The sequence below is a fragment of the Vairimorpha necatrix genome, chromosome 6 (genome assembly GCF_036630325.1).
Source record: "Vairimorpha necatrix chromosome 6, complete sequence".
NCBI lineage: Eukaryota > Fungi > Microsporidia > Nosematidae > Vairimorpha > Vairimorpha necatrix.
In genome coordinates this window covers 370397-384703 of record NC_088821.1, presented here as the reverse complement: position 1 = coordinate 384703, position 14307 = coordinate 370397, and the positions used below count along the sequence as shown (strand labels likewise).

The 14307-nt window shown below is 29.7% G+C and overlaps 1 protein-coding gene across 1 annotated transcript; it reads right to left on the bottom strand.

Annotated features, from left to right (window-relative positions):
* Window positions 1-12679: 12679 nt before the first annotated feature.
* On the bottom strand, window positions 12680-14137 carry VNE69_06073 (T-complex protein 1 subunit delta (CCT4); the record flags this gene model as incomplete). The annotated part of the gene is made up of 1 exon (XM_065473825.1): window positions 12680-14137. The coding sequence occupies one exon, from the start codon at window positions 14135-14137 to the stop codon at window positions 12680-12682; it is 1458 nt and encodes a 485-aa protein (XP_065329897.1).
* Between the last annotated feature and the right edge of the window lie 170 nt (window positions 14138-14307).

Sequence of the window (14307 nt, the reverse complement as noted above, 5' to 3'; positions counted from 1 at the left end):
GAAAATGCTCAAACAAAGGTAACATTTACAAAGAAAGCATTTTTAAAAGTTCTAGATTAGATATCGAAGATCTTTTAATTTTGCTGTTTGAATGGGTTAAAGGTGTAAGCAATGTTTCGGCTACTATCGAATTGGATATAGATAGTAGTACCGTATCTCGCTGGTTTACACGTTTTAATAACGCTGTATTCTCATCCTACTTCAACTACCTTCAAAACAAAACCATAGGAGGTTTAAATTGCGTAGTTGAAATAGACGAGACATTGCTTGTTAAAAGTAAAAACCATAACGGTAGAATCCTTCAATACCAAGTTTGGGCCGTTGGTGGGGTTGTACTAGGAGACAGCAATTCTTTTTTTTTCGAAATTGTTGAAAATCGACCAAGAAATACTCTTGTCGATTTAATAAAACGAAAAATCGCCCCCGGTTTTACAATTATTACTGATTGTTGGCGAGGTTATATAGGGTTTTCGGAACTATTCCGGGTTATAACTATTTACATTTAACTGTAAATCATAGCCAAAAGTTTGTAAATCCAACAACAGGCGCCCACACCCAAACAATTGAGGGAATGTGGTCTGTAATTAAAAGGGAATTGCGCAAAGAAGGAACAAGCCATGGTTCTTGATGAATCTCATTCGAAAACTTTATATAGCTCGTTTTAAGTTAATTTATAGAGAATCACTACTTGAAAGAATGTTATGCTTTTTGAGATTGATAATATATCATTTTTAAATTACGATTTAGCCCCCGAATTTGATTTTGAATTAATTGAATAAATTTTTTTTCCCTTTTTTTTATTTTTTCCCCTTTTTTTATTTTTTCCCCTTTTTTTTATTTTTTTAGGGGTGGGGGGGGGGTAACATCGCAATTTAACCAAAAAAAACAATATTAAAAATTTTGAGCGACATCATGTTTGTAATTGTTTATTTTTTGCGTTCAAATTAACCTTTAGCAAAAATCTAATCAATATAATATTTTTATAAGTCTTTACCCCTTGAATTTGACTGATGTTAGGTATATATCATGTTATATATTCTTATATTTTTGATCCCCAATTATGATAAATAAATACATGGGGGCGATACCGAATCGTGAGTTAACAAGTGTTGGCTGTGGTCAAGAGGCCAGAAGGTTATTAGAAGAGTTTAAGAGGATTGTTTATGGATTAGTATTGTCTGATTATGATTTTGAGAAAAATGTAAAGAAGGAGATTTTTGATCTTAGAACTGATGAGTTGAAAGAATTTATGGTTAAGAATATTAAGATTGGAGATCATTGGAAAGTTATGAAAACCAAATTAGAGGAATTGGTTAAAGTACAGGAGGAAAAGGATATGAGATTACGGATGATTGAGGAGGTCACAAAGATGGTGGCAGAGGAGATTAGAAATATTAGTAGAGAGGAAAGAATATTTGAGAAGAGAAGAACAATGAGATGTTATAATTGTTCAAGAATGGGACATAAGAGTCAGATGTGTTATTATAGATATAGAAATGTTAAGAATAAAGACGAATGTGAGAGTATTAAAGAAGAAGGTAGCAGTAGCTGTGGTGAATGGACTTATAGGAACACATGGGATGCTAAAAGACAAAAGAAACAAGAATGGAAGACAAGAAATAAAAGATGTTATGATGAGGAAGAAAAGAACGGTCTAACATTAGAAGACATGAGAAAGAGGTTTAGGAACGTTATAGACAACGAAGAAGAGAAAATAAGATATTGTAAAATTGAAAAATGCAGAATCAGAACTGAAGAAGGTAAGAAAGTTGTAAGGAAAGGTCAGCAGGTGCCACAAGCGCATAAAGAAGAGCTGAGAAAATATATTCAGAGGTTAGAGACAAGGAATGTCATAAGAAGATCGACGTCGGAATGGAGAAATTTGATTAAAGCTTTAATTAAGCCAGATGGAAGTATAAGACTGGTTAGCAATCTCATGGCATTAAATGATTTAGTGGAGAAAGAACTTTATGAATTAGTGAACATTAGGGATATCATAAGGAACACGCAAGGATCGAAGTTTTTCAGTGTTATAGACCTTAAGGAGGCTTTTTATGGAATCGAAATAGAAGAGCAAGACAAGCATAAGACTGCATTTGAGTATGATAAGATAGTATATGAATGGAATAGTATGGTCATGGGGTTTAAAAACTCGCCTCAGATCATGCAGAGAATTATGAATAAGATTTTTGAAAAACATTTGGGTGGTAAAATAGAAGTATACATGGATGATATAGTGATTCATGCGAAGACTAGAAAAGAACATGATAAATTATTTGTAGAAGCGATGAAATTGTTAGAACGGAATAATATGCGGATAAATTCAAAGGAAATTCAGTATTGCCAAAAGGAAGTCAAGTTATTGGGAGTTACACTAAACGGGGATGATATGATGCCGTCTGAAATCAAGAAAAACCAAGCACTAGAGTTTCCAACGCCGCAGAATGTGTCTGACATAGTAAGATTTTTAGGATTGAGTGGATGGTTTCGAGGATTTATTAAGAATTATGCGGAGAAGACATTATATATGACTGAAAGTTTGAAAGGTAAAAGTAAAGTATTGAATTGGACTGATGACTTAAATAAAGAGTTCGAAAATATGAAGGAAACGTTAAGAAGTATGAGTAAGTTGAAAATTGTAAACTATGAAAAGAATTTTTATTAAGAACTGACGCGAGCAATATAGGAATGGGCGCAGTACTCATGCAGAAGAATGATAAAGAAGAGTGGGTGCCAGTACAATGGGCATCGAAGAAATTCACCCCGACGGAAACTAGATATGGTATAAGTTAAAAGGAAATGTATGCCATATATTGGGGAATAAAAAAATTTGAGTATGAGTTAAGAGGACGAAAATTTAAAGTAGAAACGGATCACAAAGCATTGGCTGAAATAAGAAGAAAGCCGTGTTTTAATAATAATAGAATTAATCGATGGATTGAGAAGATCCAAGAATTTGACTTTCAAATAGATTACAGGAAACCAGAACATATGGTCGTGGCGGATGCTTTGAGTGGGATACACGAGGAGGTTGATCCAAGAAAAGAAATGATAAAAAAAAGAAGTGAGCGTCAAATTGAAGGTAAATGGTTGAAGCACGTCTAGACAATAGACGGTAAAGAATACTGGAATTTTGATTCGGGGAGGAAAGCATTGATTCCTAAAATAAAAGAAAGAGATGAGCTTATGAGACGTTATCATGAAGAGCATGGACACAGAGGACTAGGAAGCATGTATTATGCCATGAAGTTTGATTATTATTGGCCAGGAATAAAAGAAGATATAGTGAAAATGATAAAAAGATGCGAGGAGTGTCAAATTTACAATAGAAAAAAGTCTGGAGGATGTGATTTTGTTGCTACAAGCAGGTATTTAGAAAAAGTAGCGTTAGATTTAAATGATTTTAGAGATAAGGGCAAATATGTATTAGTTGCGATAGATTACCATACGAGGATAGCGTGGGGATGTGTATTATACGATAAGAAGAGATCCTCTGTGGCCCAGTTTATTGAGAACTTATGTAGAAATGGCAGGAGGCCGAAGGAAATAATAACGGATAATGGAAAGGAATTTGATAATGTTGACTTTAAGGATTTGTGTTGAAAATTGGATATTACCCATAATAAGGTGAGTGTCGAGTCTCATAGAAGCAATGGTAGAGTTGAAAGAGTTATAGGAACGCTTAGAGAGCTAATATTGAAAATGAGTAAAGAGACGGCGAGTTTTGAAGACATAGTGATGGAAAGCTTTAAAATTTATAATAATAGTTACCATGAAGGTATAAGAAGTACTCCCAATGAAGCGGTAAAAGACAATACGGGAAAAGTGATGATATTAAATGGACCAGAAGGAGACTACAGTAAAAGATTTGTTAGAAGATATAGAGAGCGGTTTATTGAAGGACAACGAATAAGGATAGCTAAGAAAGAAAACATCAAAGGATGTAATAAATATGAAAAGGGAAGGTTTTTAGACGAAGGTATTATAATGGTGATATGCCCTGGGGACTCGTATGTTGTGAAGCTATCTAATGGGCGATATGTTAAAAAGAGACATTATGACTTGAAAAATCTGCTTGGGGTTAATGGTGATGTAGGAGACTAACCGTCTTGGAGGGGGGATGTTATATATTCTTATATTTTTGATCCCCAATTATGATAATTAAATACATATCATATTTTATAAATGTATTCTTTTCCATAAAATCCATTCAAAGAAAAGGAAGAGTCGAAAGTATGGTCAAATAATCAAAATAACTATGTATTATTGCATTTTGTTTGTTTAAAATACATTTATATGTCATAAGGTTCGAAATGTCCTAATAATTTAAAAAAATTATTACAATGTGATTTTCTATAATTAATTATATAAAAAAAATGCTTTACAAAAAAATTAATATAATTTCGAAGACCCTAACTAGAGTCTATGTTTCATATATCGCATTTTTTGTTTAAATTTTAGTATAATATGAATTCTTAAGGGGCATATAAAATGATTTTTTTACTAATTATTGTGATCGCATGTGTTGATTATATCAATATATTATATATAGAACCATATACTTTCACTTATTTTATGTTTGTGTATTTTTGCAATTATTTATGTGTAATTTTTAACGGTGTGAATTTATATAAAATGTGATATATTTGTATAATTTCTATCCCTTATTATGATAAATAAAGACATGGGGCTATACCGAATCGTCAGTTTACAAGTGTGGACTGTGGTCTAGAGGCCAAAAAGCTATTAAAGGAAGTTAGAAGAATCATGTATAGGTTAGAGATGGAGGAAGTAGAATCCAGTTTGTGGAAACAGAGAATATTTATGGAAGGAAGTGAAGAAATAAAAAATTTCATGGTAGAAAGAATTAGTAAAGAGGACGAATATTATATAATAATTTAGAAATTAGAGGAGGGAATGTGTAGAGAAGAAAAAACTAAAAAAGAAGAAGAAAATAGGAGAGAACTTATGGAGGCTATAGCCGAGAATGTCAGAGAAATTGTGAGAAAAGAAATGCAAGAGAAAGATTTAGTTTTGAGGAATACAGTACAAGAAATAAGAAGAAATAGGAATTGTTTTAATTGTGGGAAATTCGGCCATATGGCTAGGAACTGTTATGTAGGAAGGAACAATAGTCAGAAAAATTACAAAAATTTTAATAAGTACTTAAATTTAGACGAAAACCAAATTTGTAGTAGCAGTAATGATAATAAAGAATATAAACCAAGTGGAAAGACAAAACGAGTTATTTAAAAGAATGTAATAATAGTGATAGAAGACATAAAGAAAGAATATATGCGAGCAATAAAGAGACGAAAAGAAGATTACTGAAGAGGGCATTTACGTTGGAAGATCTTAAAGCGAAATATGAAGAAGTTTTTAAACAAGGAGATGAGGTTATAAGTTATTGTACATTAGAGAAGTGTAAGATAGATACTCCTGAGGGTAAGAAGATAGTCAGAAAGGGACAGACGATTCCACAGGCTTTAATCAAACAGACAGAGGAATATATTAATGATTTAGAAAATAGAAAGTTTATTAGAAGATCGTCATCGGAATGGCGAAACCCAATAAGAGCGATACTTAAACCAAGTGGTGAAGTAAGAGTAGTTAGTAATTTTATAGGGTTGAATGATTTGGCCGAGAAAGACCCGTATGAGCTAACTAATATGTGAGAAATAATAAGAGCTACGCAAGGGTCGATAATATTTACTGTTGTGATTGCAAAGAAGCATTTTACCATTTTGAAATCGAAGAAAAAGATAAACATAAGACGGCGTTTGAATTTAATAAAAAAGTTTACGAATGGAAATGTATGGTGATGGGATACAAAAATTCCCCACAGATACTACAGAGAACGATGAATACGATTTTTGAAGATTTGCGAGGAAATGGTGTTGAGGTATACATGGACGATATAGTAATACATGCCAACAATAAACATAAACACGATGAATTAGTAATAGAGGTTATAGAAAGAATTAAGAGAAATAAAATGAAATTAAATATTGGGAAAATACAGTTTAGACAAGCGGAAGTAAAATTATTAGGTGTGACGCTGAATGGAATAGACATGATGGCCGACGAAATAAAGAAAAATGAAGCCTTGGAGTATCCAGATATAAAAACTTTGACGGAATTGAGGAGATTTCTAGGATTGACTTGATGGTTCAGACCATTTATAAATGATTATGCCGGGTTGACGTTGAAAATGACAGATAGTTTGAAGAAAAATAGCAATTCGTGGAAATTTACGAAAGAGATGGAAAAGGAATTTACTGAAATACAAAAATGTGTTAAGAAATGTGGGAAGACTAAGATTACCGGACTATAATAAGGAGTTCATACTAAGAACAGACGCTAGCAATTTGAGATTGGGTGCGGTGTTACTTCAGAAGAATGAGAATGGAGAATAAGTTGCTATACAATGGGCATCTAAAAAGCTAACACCGACAGAAGTAAGATATGGTATATCAGAAAAGGAAATGCTTGCGATATATTGGGGCATTGATAAATTTAAATACGAGTTAAGAGGTAGAAAATTCAAGATAAAAACGGACCACAAAGCACTGGTGGAGATAAGAAATAAACCGTTTTTTAATAATAACAAAATAAATCGCTTAATCGAGAAGATACAGGAATATGATTTTATCGTGGAATATAAAAAACCTGATGAGATGGTGGTAGCAGATGCGTTGAGTCGAATAAATATGGAAGAGGATATTAAAGAAATGAAAAATAAAGAGCGAACACTTAAGCAAACAGAAGGTAAATGGAAAGCACATGTTTCTTCCGAGAATGGAAAGCAATATTGGCAATTTGACTCAGGACGTAAAGTTGAAGATTCACCAGAGAATATAAGGAGACGATTAATCCAAGAATATCATGAAAAAATAGGCCACAGATGCATGACAAGTGTTTATTATGCAATGAGAGAAGAATACTATTGGCCAGGAGTAAAGAAAGAAATAAACGAGGTTATAAAACAGTGTCAGAAATGCCAGATATATAACTGAAAAAATATGGGTGGTTGTGAATTTGTAATACGTCGAGATACCTAGAGAAGGTTGCATTAGATTTGATAGACTTTAGAAATGAGAAGAAATATGTTTTAGTTGCTATCGATTATTTTACACGAAGAGTATGAGGAGTAGTTATAAATAACAAGTCAAGTAATAATGTTATTGGATTTTTGAAAAGATTATGTGAGCAAGGGAAGAAACCGAAAGAAATATTACAGATAACGAGAAAGAGTTTATTGGCGGGAATTTATAAAAATTTGTAGAGATCTGGATATAATACTTCAACAATAATCATAGAAGCGCATAGAAGTAACGGTAGAGTAGAGCGTGTTATAGAAACTGAGAGAAAATATTTTAAGTCGGAAGCGCAAACTTTTGAAGGTAAAGTTTATATAAGTATCGATATTAATCAGAGCTATCATACAGGAATAAAATGTACACCAATAGAAGCGACTGAAGATAAAACTGGAGATGCAATGCTTGAAAATAGCCTATAGGGAAATATTGTAATAGGTTTGGAAAAGGAAAGATTGAAAAATTTAGTAAAAGTCAAATGGTAAGAATAGCTAAACGAGAAAATTTGGCAGGTGGTAATAAGTATGAAAAAGGAAGATTTGTGGATACAGGGGGAATTGTTGAAAAGTGTGGAAAAGATTCTTATATTGTAAAACTTAGTAATGGTAGGCTTGTGAAGAAGAGACATTATGACCTGATGAGTATGCTTGGGGTAGATGTGAAAATTGGATGAGACTACCCGTCTTGAGGGGGATGTGATATATTTGTATAATTTCTATCCCCCATTATGATAAATAAAGACAAAATATAACAAATATAATTATGTTTTGGTCTTTGACGTATCACTGGTTACTTTGCCCAGTTTAAAGTACATTTCTAAATAATTTTTTATTTGAGGCTCTTCTGGCCTGTATTGGTCTTTGTTTAGTTTCGAACTGTCATAGCTTTGCTTATGACTCCTCTTCTCGTAGCTCACGCCCTTCTTATCAAAAAAAAATATTTATAAAAAATAAAATTCTAGAAAATTCATTTTTCTAGAAAAAGTTTTTATAAGTAAAAATGATTTTCTTGACATGTGGATAATACCACAGTCTTTAAGCAACTATTTATAAGAATATGATGAATAAAATAAAAAAAAATTACATATATGTCGTATACGTCGTTATGCAGATTCATTGACAATTAATACATTTTTTATTTGTCAGTGTTATTTTGATCTTAGTGAAGCAATTTAATTTAATACTATTTTTTCGCCCATTAGATAGTTAATAAATTTTATTTATGAACTTAAAGCGGAGCTTTTATATTGACTTTACGAATAGAACATTCCGACAAAGAATCAAATTGTTCTGCTTAAATAAGTTTCTTTAACATACTTTTTTTATACATCAAAACATAACCTTTATTCCAACATATGTTACTTAATTACAAATATAATTTATATCTATACCAAAATGTTAATATCATCACTTACAATTACACGTTTTTTACTGCGAAAATATTTTATTATGTATTCTATCACTCATTTTGTATTTGATAAAAAAAACTATATAAAAACATCATACTAAATATCTTTAATTTTTTTGAAGTAGAATATTAAACTATAAAATTATAGATTTTTAGTACAATAAAGAAAATATAGGAGTTTATAAAGTATTGTAATCGGCTAATTGTAAAAATTATGCATGCAAAAAATTTTTGTCTTATTTCAACTATAAATTACAATTTATATTTTTCATTATAAGATCTTTTAATGTTATTATTATTATAATTTTCTATTTTTTAAATATTTTAAAGTTTAAACAGATAAAATAGAGCGTAAAAAATTTTTATAATAAGTTGAGTAGTTTTTAGATTAAGGGAAATTATAATTCGTGAAAAGTGCCGGTTTATTGATATATTTTGACATTAGCATTGACAGTAGTCAAATCGGCTCTTGTTTCTAACCAAATTGAAAAGTTTTTGCAATTATTTGTGGACTTAGTTGATTTTATTTGCATTTGATATTATAACAGCGTTCGTTATGTGTTTTTTGTGACTATTTCATATACCAATATATAGTAAATATTCTATGATTTAATACGGGTTAAAAAATGAATTTGCAAAATTACATAGATTCTCAAAACTAATATCTTGCTTTTTCATATCTATCCTATAGAATATCAGTTAAAACTATCATGTTGTCAACGTGATATTAGGTGGTAAGTAATCACCCTCAGCTATGTAAAAATAGGCCAATTATCTATATATAGCACAAAAATGTTTACTAAGATAGAATTGTCATAATTTATATTTGGTCGTGTAAATGAATGCTTTTTCATACACAGCTATAATTATATAGTGGACTTTAACGAAACATTTATTTAATTGTAAAACAAGAAGATCAGAATATAGAAGGTAAAAGTATGAATTAAATATATACTAAGAATAATCGAAATTTGTAAATTTACAACCGACAAAATGTTTAGTCAATAATGTATGTAATTCTAAATAACCTTTTTGCCAGAGACTCTTCATAAATATCGTAGAAATTTTATAAAGAAAAATGAATAAGAGATATTTAAGAAAAAATTGAAAAATTTTTACTTAAAATGATTTAATTTGTCGGTAGAATGTTCTTTGCGTGTCTTATTCAAGTATCTTTTATACTACCTTTTTTTACCTTTATTTATTCGTAGTTTAATAATATTCAGTAACATATTTTAAAATGCAAATAAATTCTTTTCGAATAAGACGTCTGAATGTACGTTAAGACAAACATTAAAAAGAAAATCGAGCATTGCCTGGCCCATAATTTTTTTGAATAAAATATCTATTATATAAAATCAAGCATTTCTTATTTTTTTACTGTTGCTCTATTTTATGTTTATAAGATAAGAATTTTAAATTATAGATAATACTAGAGCAACTTCATCCTCTTTGATGTTTTCTATCATGCGTTTACTTTAAAAATGTTCAAGATATTTTATAATTATTTTATTTTTTCCTATTGTTCTTATAAATCATCGAAAAAAGGCTCCCACTAATAATAGCGAAAAATCTATATGTCTTTGTGATAAAAGTTTCAAACATAGACTACATATTTTAGATGTGAAATAATGTACCTTTTACGTTTATCAGTCTGTTATTAAAAAGAAAATAGTGGGGAAATTATAAATTGCACACGAAATAATTTCTAGACTCTTATTTTATGAATACATTTGATAGGTATATGTTAATTAACCAAAACTTTCCGATGTAAATTAAATAATTTTGTGCTTCTATAATTTTTTATCCCATTTGGGCTAGAATTATATGTTGTAGTTCTAGGGGTTTTAGAGTTTTCTGGGTAATATATAGATAAAAGAACCTGTTGGTTATATTTATGCGCAATATAATTTCATGTCCAATTTTATATTCAATAAATATCTTTCTCAAATAATTATATTTTATTAATTTTTTTCCGAACATATATGTCAATTCTTAAATCTCAGTTTTTTTTTCATCATTTTGTTTTTGTTATTATTATATTCATATTTTTTACCATGAGATATACATTTCTTATCATTGTGTTTACTATTACTACTGTATAAAACATTATTATCACTATATTGTTCTGGATTTATATAGACAATTAACACAATTGCAATAATTGTTAATAGACATTTAAGAACATTTATATTCTTTATTTGAGTTTTCATCATTTTAATAAGAACCTTTAAATTTTGTCTCATGTAAAAGTTTGAAAAATAATTTTTTTATATTTTTGAAAATTTTTTCGCTTCAAACATTCTATTTGCTATATTGTGAATAAAATTGCGTCATTGATAAGGTAACGACAGTTTAAAATGAAGTAAAGGTAAAAACAAACATAAACGGTGTTGGTTTATGGTTTTCTAAAATGTGAATAATATTAATTTGAGGACACGTTCCTAGAAATTTATAAAGAAGATATAATTTTTATTGTAAATCTGAACTTCTATAAAATAAAATAGACAAGAATCATGATATAATAATTTATACACGTGCTTAGATGTTAAGAAAAAAATATCTATAAAAGAAAGTTTCCTAATTTGATCATAAAACAGATAAGAAAAGAATAGCAGCAAAATATTTTCAATATTAAAAGTATGATACTCTGACTATGTAATTGTCCGTTTGTACATCAATTACTGATAAACATATAACTCCGTTCTAGTCGCACATTTAACAGCATACAAGATTATTTATTGACTTATTAATAAAAAAATAATTGATATGATTTGTTGCCTTTACTTCATTTAACCCCAAGAAGACATTACATAAGTATATATTTTGCAATATCGTATCAGTGTTTAACTATATACAATTTTTTTATGGCCAGTATCTGTTTTTATATGTAAAATAAAATTTTAAAAAAAATTTAGAATTAGATGTTTACCCCTCTTCAAATTTTAAATAATTTTTTTTGTTGATTTACGATGCTGTCTATATAAAGTAAGCTCCCTATAAAACATTTGTAATTCTACGCGACTTAATTTATATGAGAATTTTTAAAAATTATCAAACTATGCTCCAATAAAATTATTTTTGCCGAAATATATGAATTACTAAGATGATAATGCGATCAACAATAAGTAAATTTATGATTTGATGCATACATGTGCTATAAATTCGAAAAATATAAAGATATTAATAAATGTTATAGGCTTATTGTTTTTCCATAAAAACATTTTGATATGATAAATTAAAATCCATTATTTATAGATTTCGATATACAATGTTTTTAGAAGCTCGGGATTTTTTGTAAAATTTTAAATTTTTTTATTATTTCGCTTGTTCACCAGAGTTATCCCTAATTGATATGTAATTTAAATTACGGAAATGCTTGTTATTGTAATTATTAATTTTCGAAGTAAGTACTATAAAAGCTCAAATATAAACTGCATGCAAAGTTTATAAGTTATTTTAATAAAGTATCTCTACTTCTACTTTTTTTAGTTTTTAGTATTACAATATCTTCATGCTTGAATTTAGATAATCATAGAAATGTGTTGTTTAATTTGGTTATTTCATATTTGGCGTATTTCCCGACCATTTGCTACCAAGTGCTGCTAATTCTTTGTTTTGCCCCTGTCTTTCTCTGTAGATGTGCATTATCTTTTATAATCTAAAGAATACATTATTTTAGGCTTAATATAGTTATGGACTGTAAATTGGCCTCAATTTTGGTGTAGTTCATAATTTCTTAATATATCAATCTTACAATTTTAAAACAAGATGTATAATATTTTTAAATTTTAATCCAAAATATAATTTTTTATTCGTAAAGTGTATTGTTTTTAAATGTTTTTAGTACTCATTTTTAGATGTTTTTACTATAAAATATTTACTACAAGAAGGCTTCCATGGACAGACGACAATATGTGCATAAGCTCGTCAGTGGCCTAATTTATTACAAGTCGCTCCGCACTATAACACAAGTAAATGTATGTTTCTGTTTGTTATTTTATACATGTATCTTTAGAAGATTGCCATAGAGTTATAATGTTTAAAATATACATACCAATTTAAATGTATCTAAATATTTTATATTTTTAATATTAAAATTTACTCGTAAAATAGGCTTTTTGCCTATAATACATTAATTAAAAAATATAATATTATCAAATCTTAATAATTTATTATGTTCTTGATGGTAAAATATCATCAATCTTCAACATATAACTGACAGTCTCAATAGCCAAATTCACCACTGATTTAGTGATAGACACTGGTTGTACAACATTGTCATCTTCCAACATGTCATTAATATTGTGTCCCCGTACACTCACCCCATACGTAGGCTCGTCCTTAATAATATTCCGTAATTCAGACACAGCTTCCACAGGATTATGCCCTGCATTCCTGGCCAGAAAATAGGGAATAGACTCAAATCCCTTACTTATTTCCCTATTTATAAATATATTTCCTTCGTCTGACTCTAAAATCTTCTTTGAGATCGCGATTTCAATCGCCCCGCCTCCTGGGACTATAAAATTCTCTTCGTGCATGCAATTTACCACACAGAGTGCGTCATTTAAACTTCGCTCTACTTCGTCCAGGATCAAGTCATCACACCCATTGAGGACGATACTACTGCCGAATCCTTTGATTTCTAAAAAGTCGCGAGTATTCTGAATTTCGACTTCTTTAAGATTCTCTGTTGAGAATAAATTTATATCAGAAACTGGCTCAATATTCAAAGCCGCACTAATATTCTCGATTTCTTTCCTGTCGACACTTTCTAAAACTAGAATGTTAAGCTTCTTAAGGAAATGCCTGCCCAGTTCTGACAGACTGTCCCTTAGGATGCTTTTCTGGATTATCAATAATTGACATCCTGTCATTTTTATTTTCTTACAAATTTCTAGAATATATTTTCTCTCGTCTGATATTATGTGCTCCATTAATAAAGGATTATCTACTAATATTTTACTATCCATGTTAGTCTTGGGCGCACTGATACAAAATTGTATCAGTGCACATTTCACTGTACGCTTTTCTGTCTTAAAATTTGAATCAAAAAGCATTCCATTGTAAAATTGTACATCGTCAATAGACCCGCCCAATTTCTTCAAGATTCTGATTTTATTCTTCTCATAATTTACAGCCTCCATGGCTTTTATGCTCGCATTGGCCATTTCTACTGCATTTCCCACTACTTTAGAATTTAGTGTAGTAATGACAGTATTAAAAATATTCAAATTATTATTTGGTATTTTTACCCATTCAATATAATCTATAGCAATATTCCTGGCTTTCTCTAAATGATCACATATTATTGAAGGATGAATATTCATGTCTATTAATTTCTTCAATGAGTTAAGTAAACTACAAGTCAAAATTATTACACTTGTCGTACCATCTCCACATTTTTCAACTTGAGCATTTGACACATTTGATAAGAACAAGTGAATTGGATTGTCAGTAAAGAATTTCAGGATAGTAGCACCATCATTAGTAACAGTAGTCTTGTTTTGTTTTATTAACATCTTGTCTAGGCCTTTAGGGCCTACTGATGATGATAATATGTTTAGTAAAGCGTGGGCTGATTCAAATATCGAATTTCTGATATTTGATTGTCTTTCCTCCTTCAGCATAATAGGGGCATAAAAAATGAAAAATTTAAGTGTATTTAAGCTTTTTTGCATAAACTTTATGCAAACAAAGTGGCAGAAACAAACAAAGTGAGAGGAACAAACAAAGTGGCAGAAACAAACAAAATTAATGCTTTTATAGTATGTAAAAACAACGAATAAGATTTTTTCAT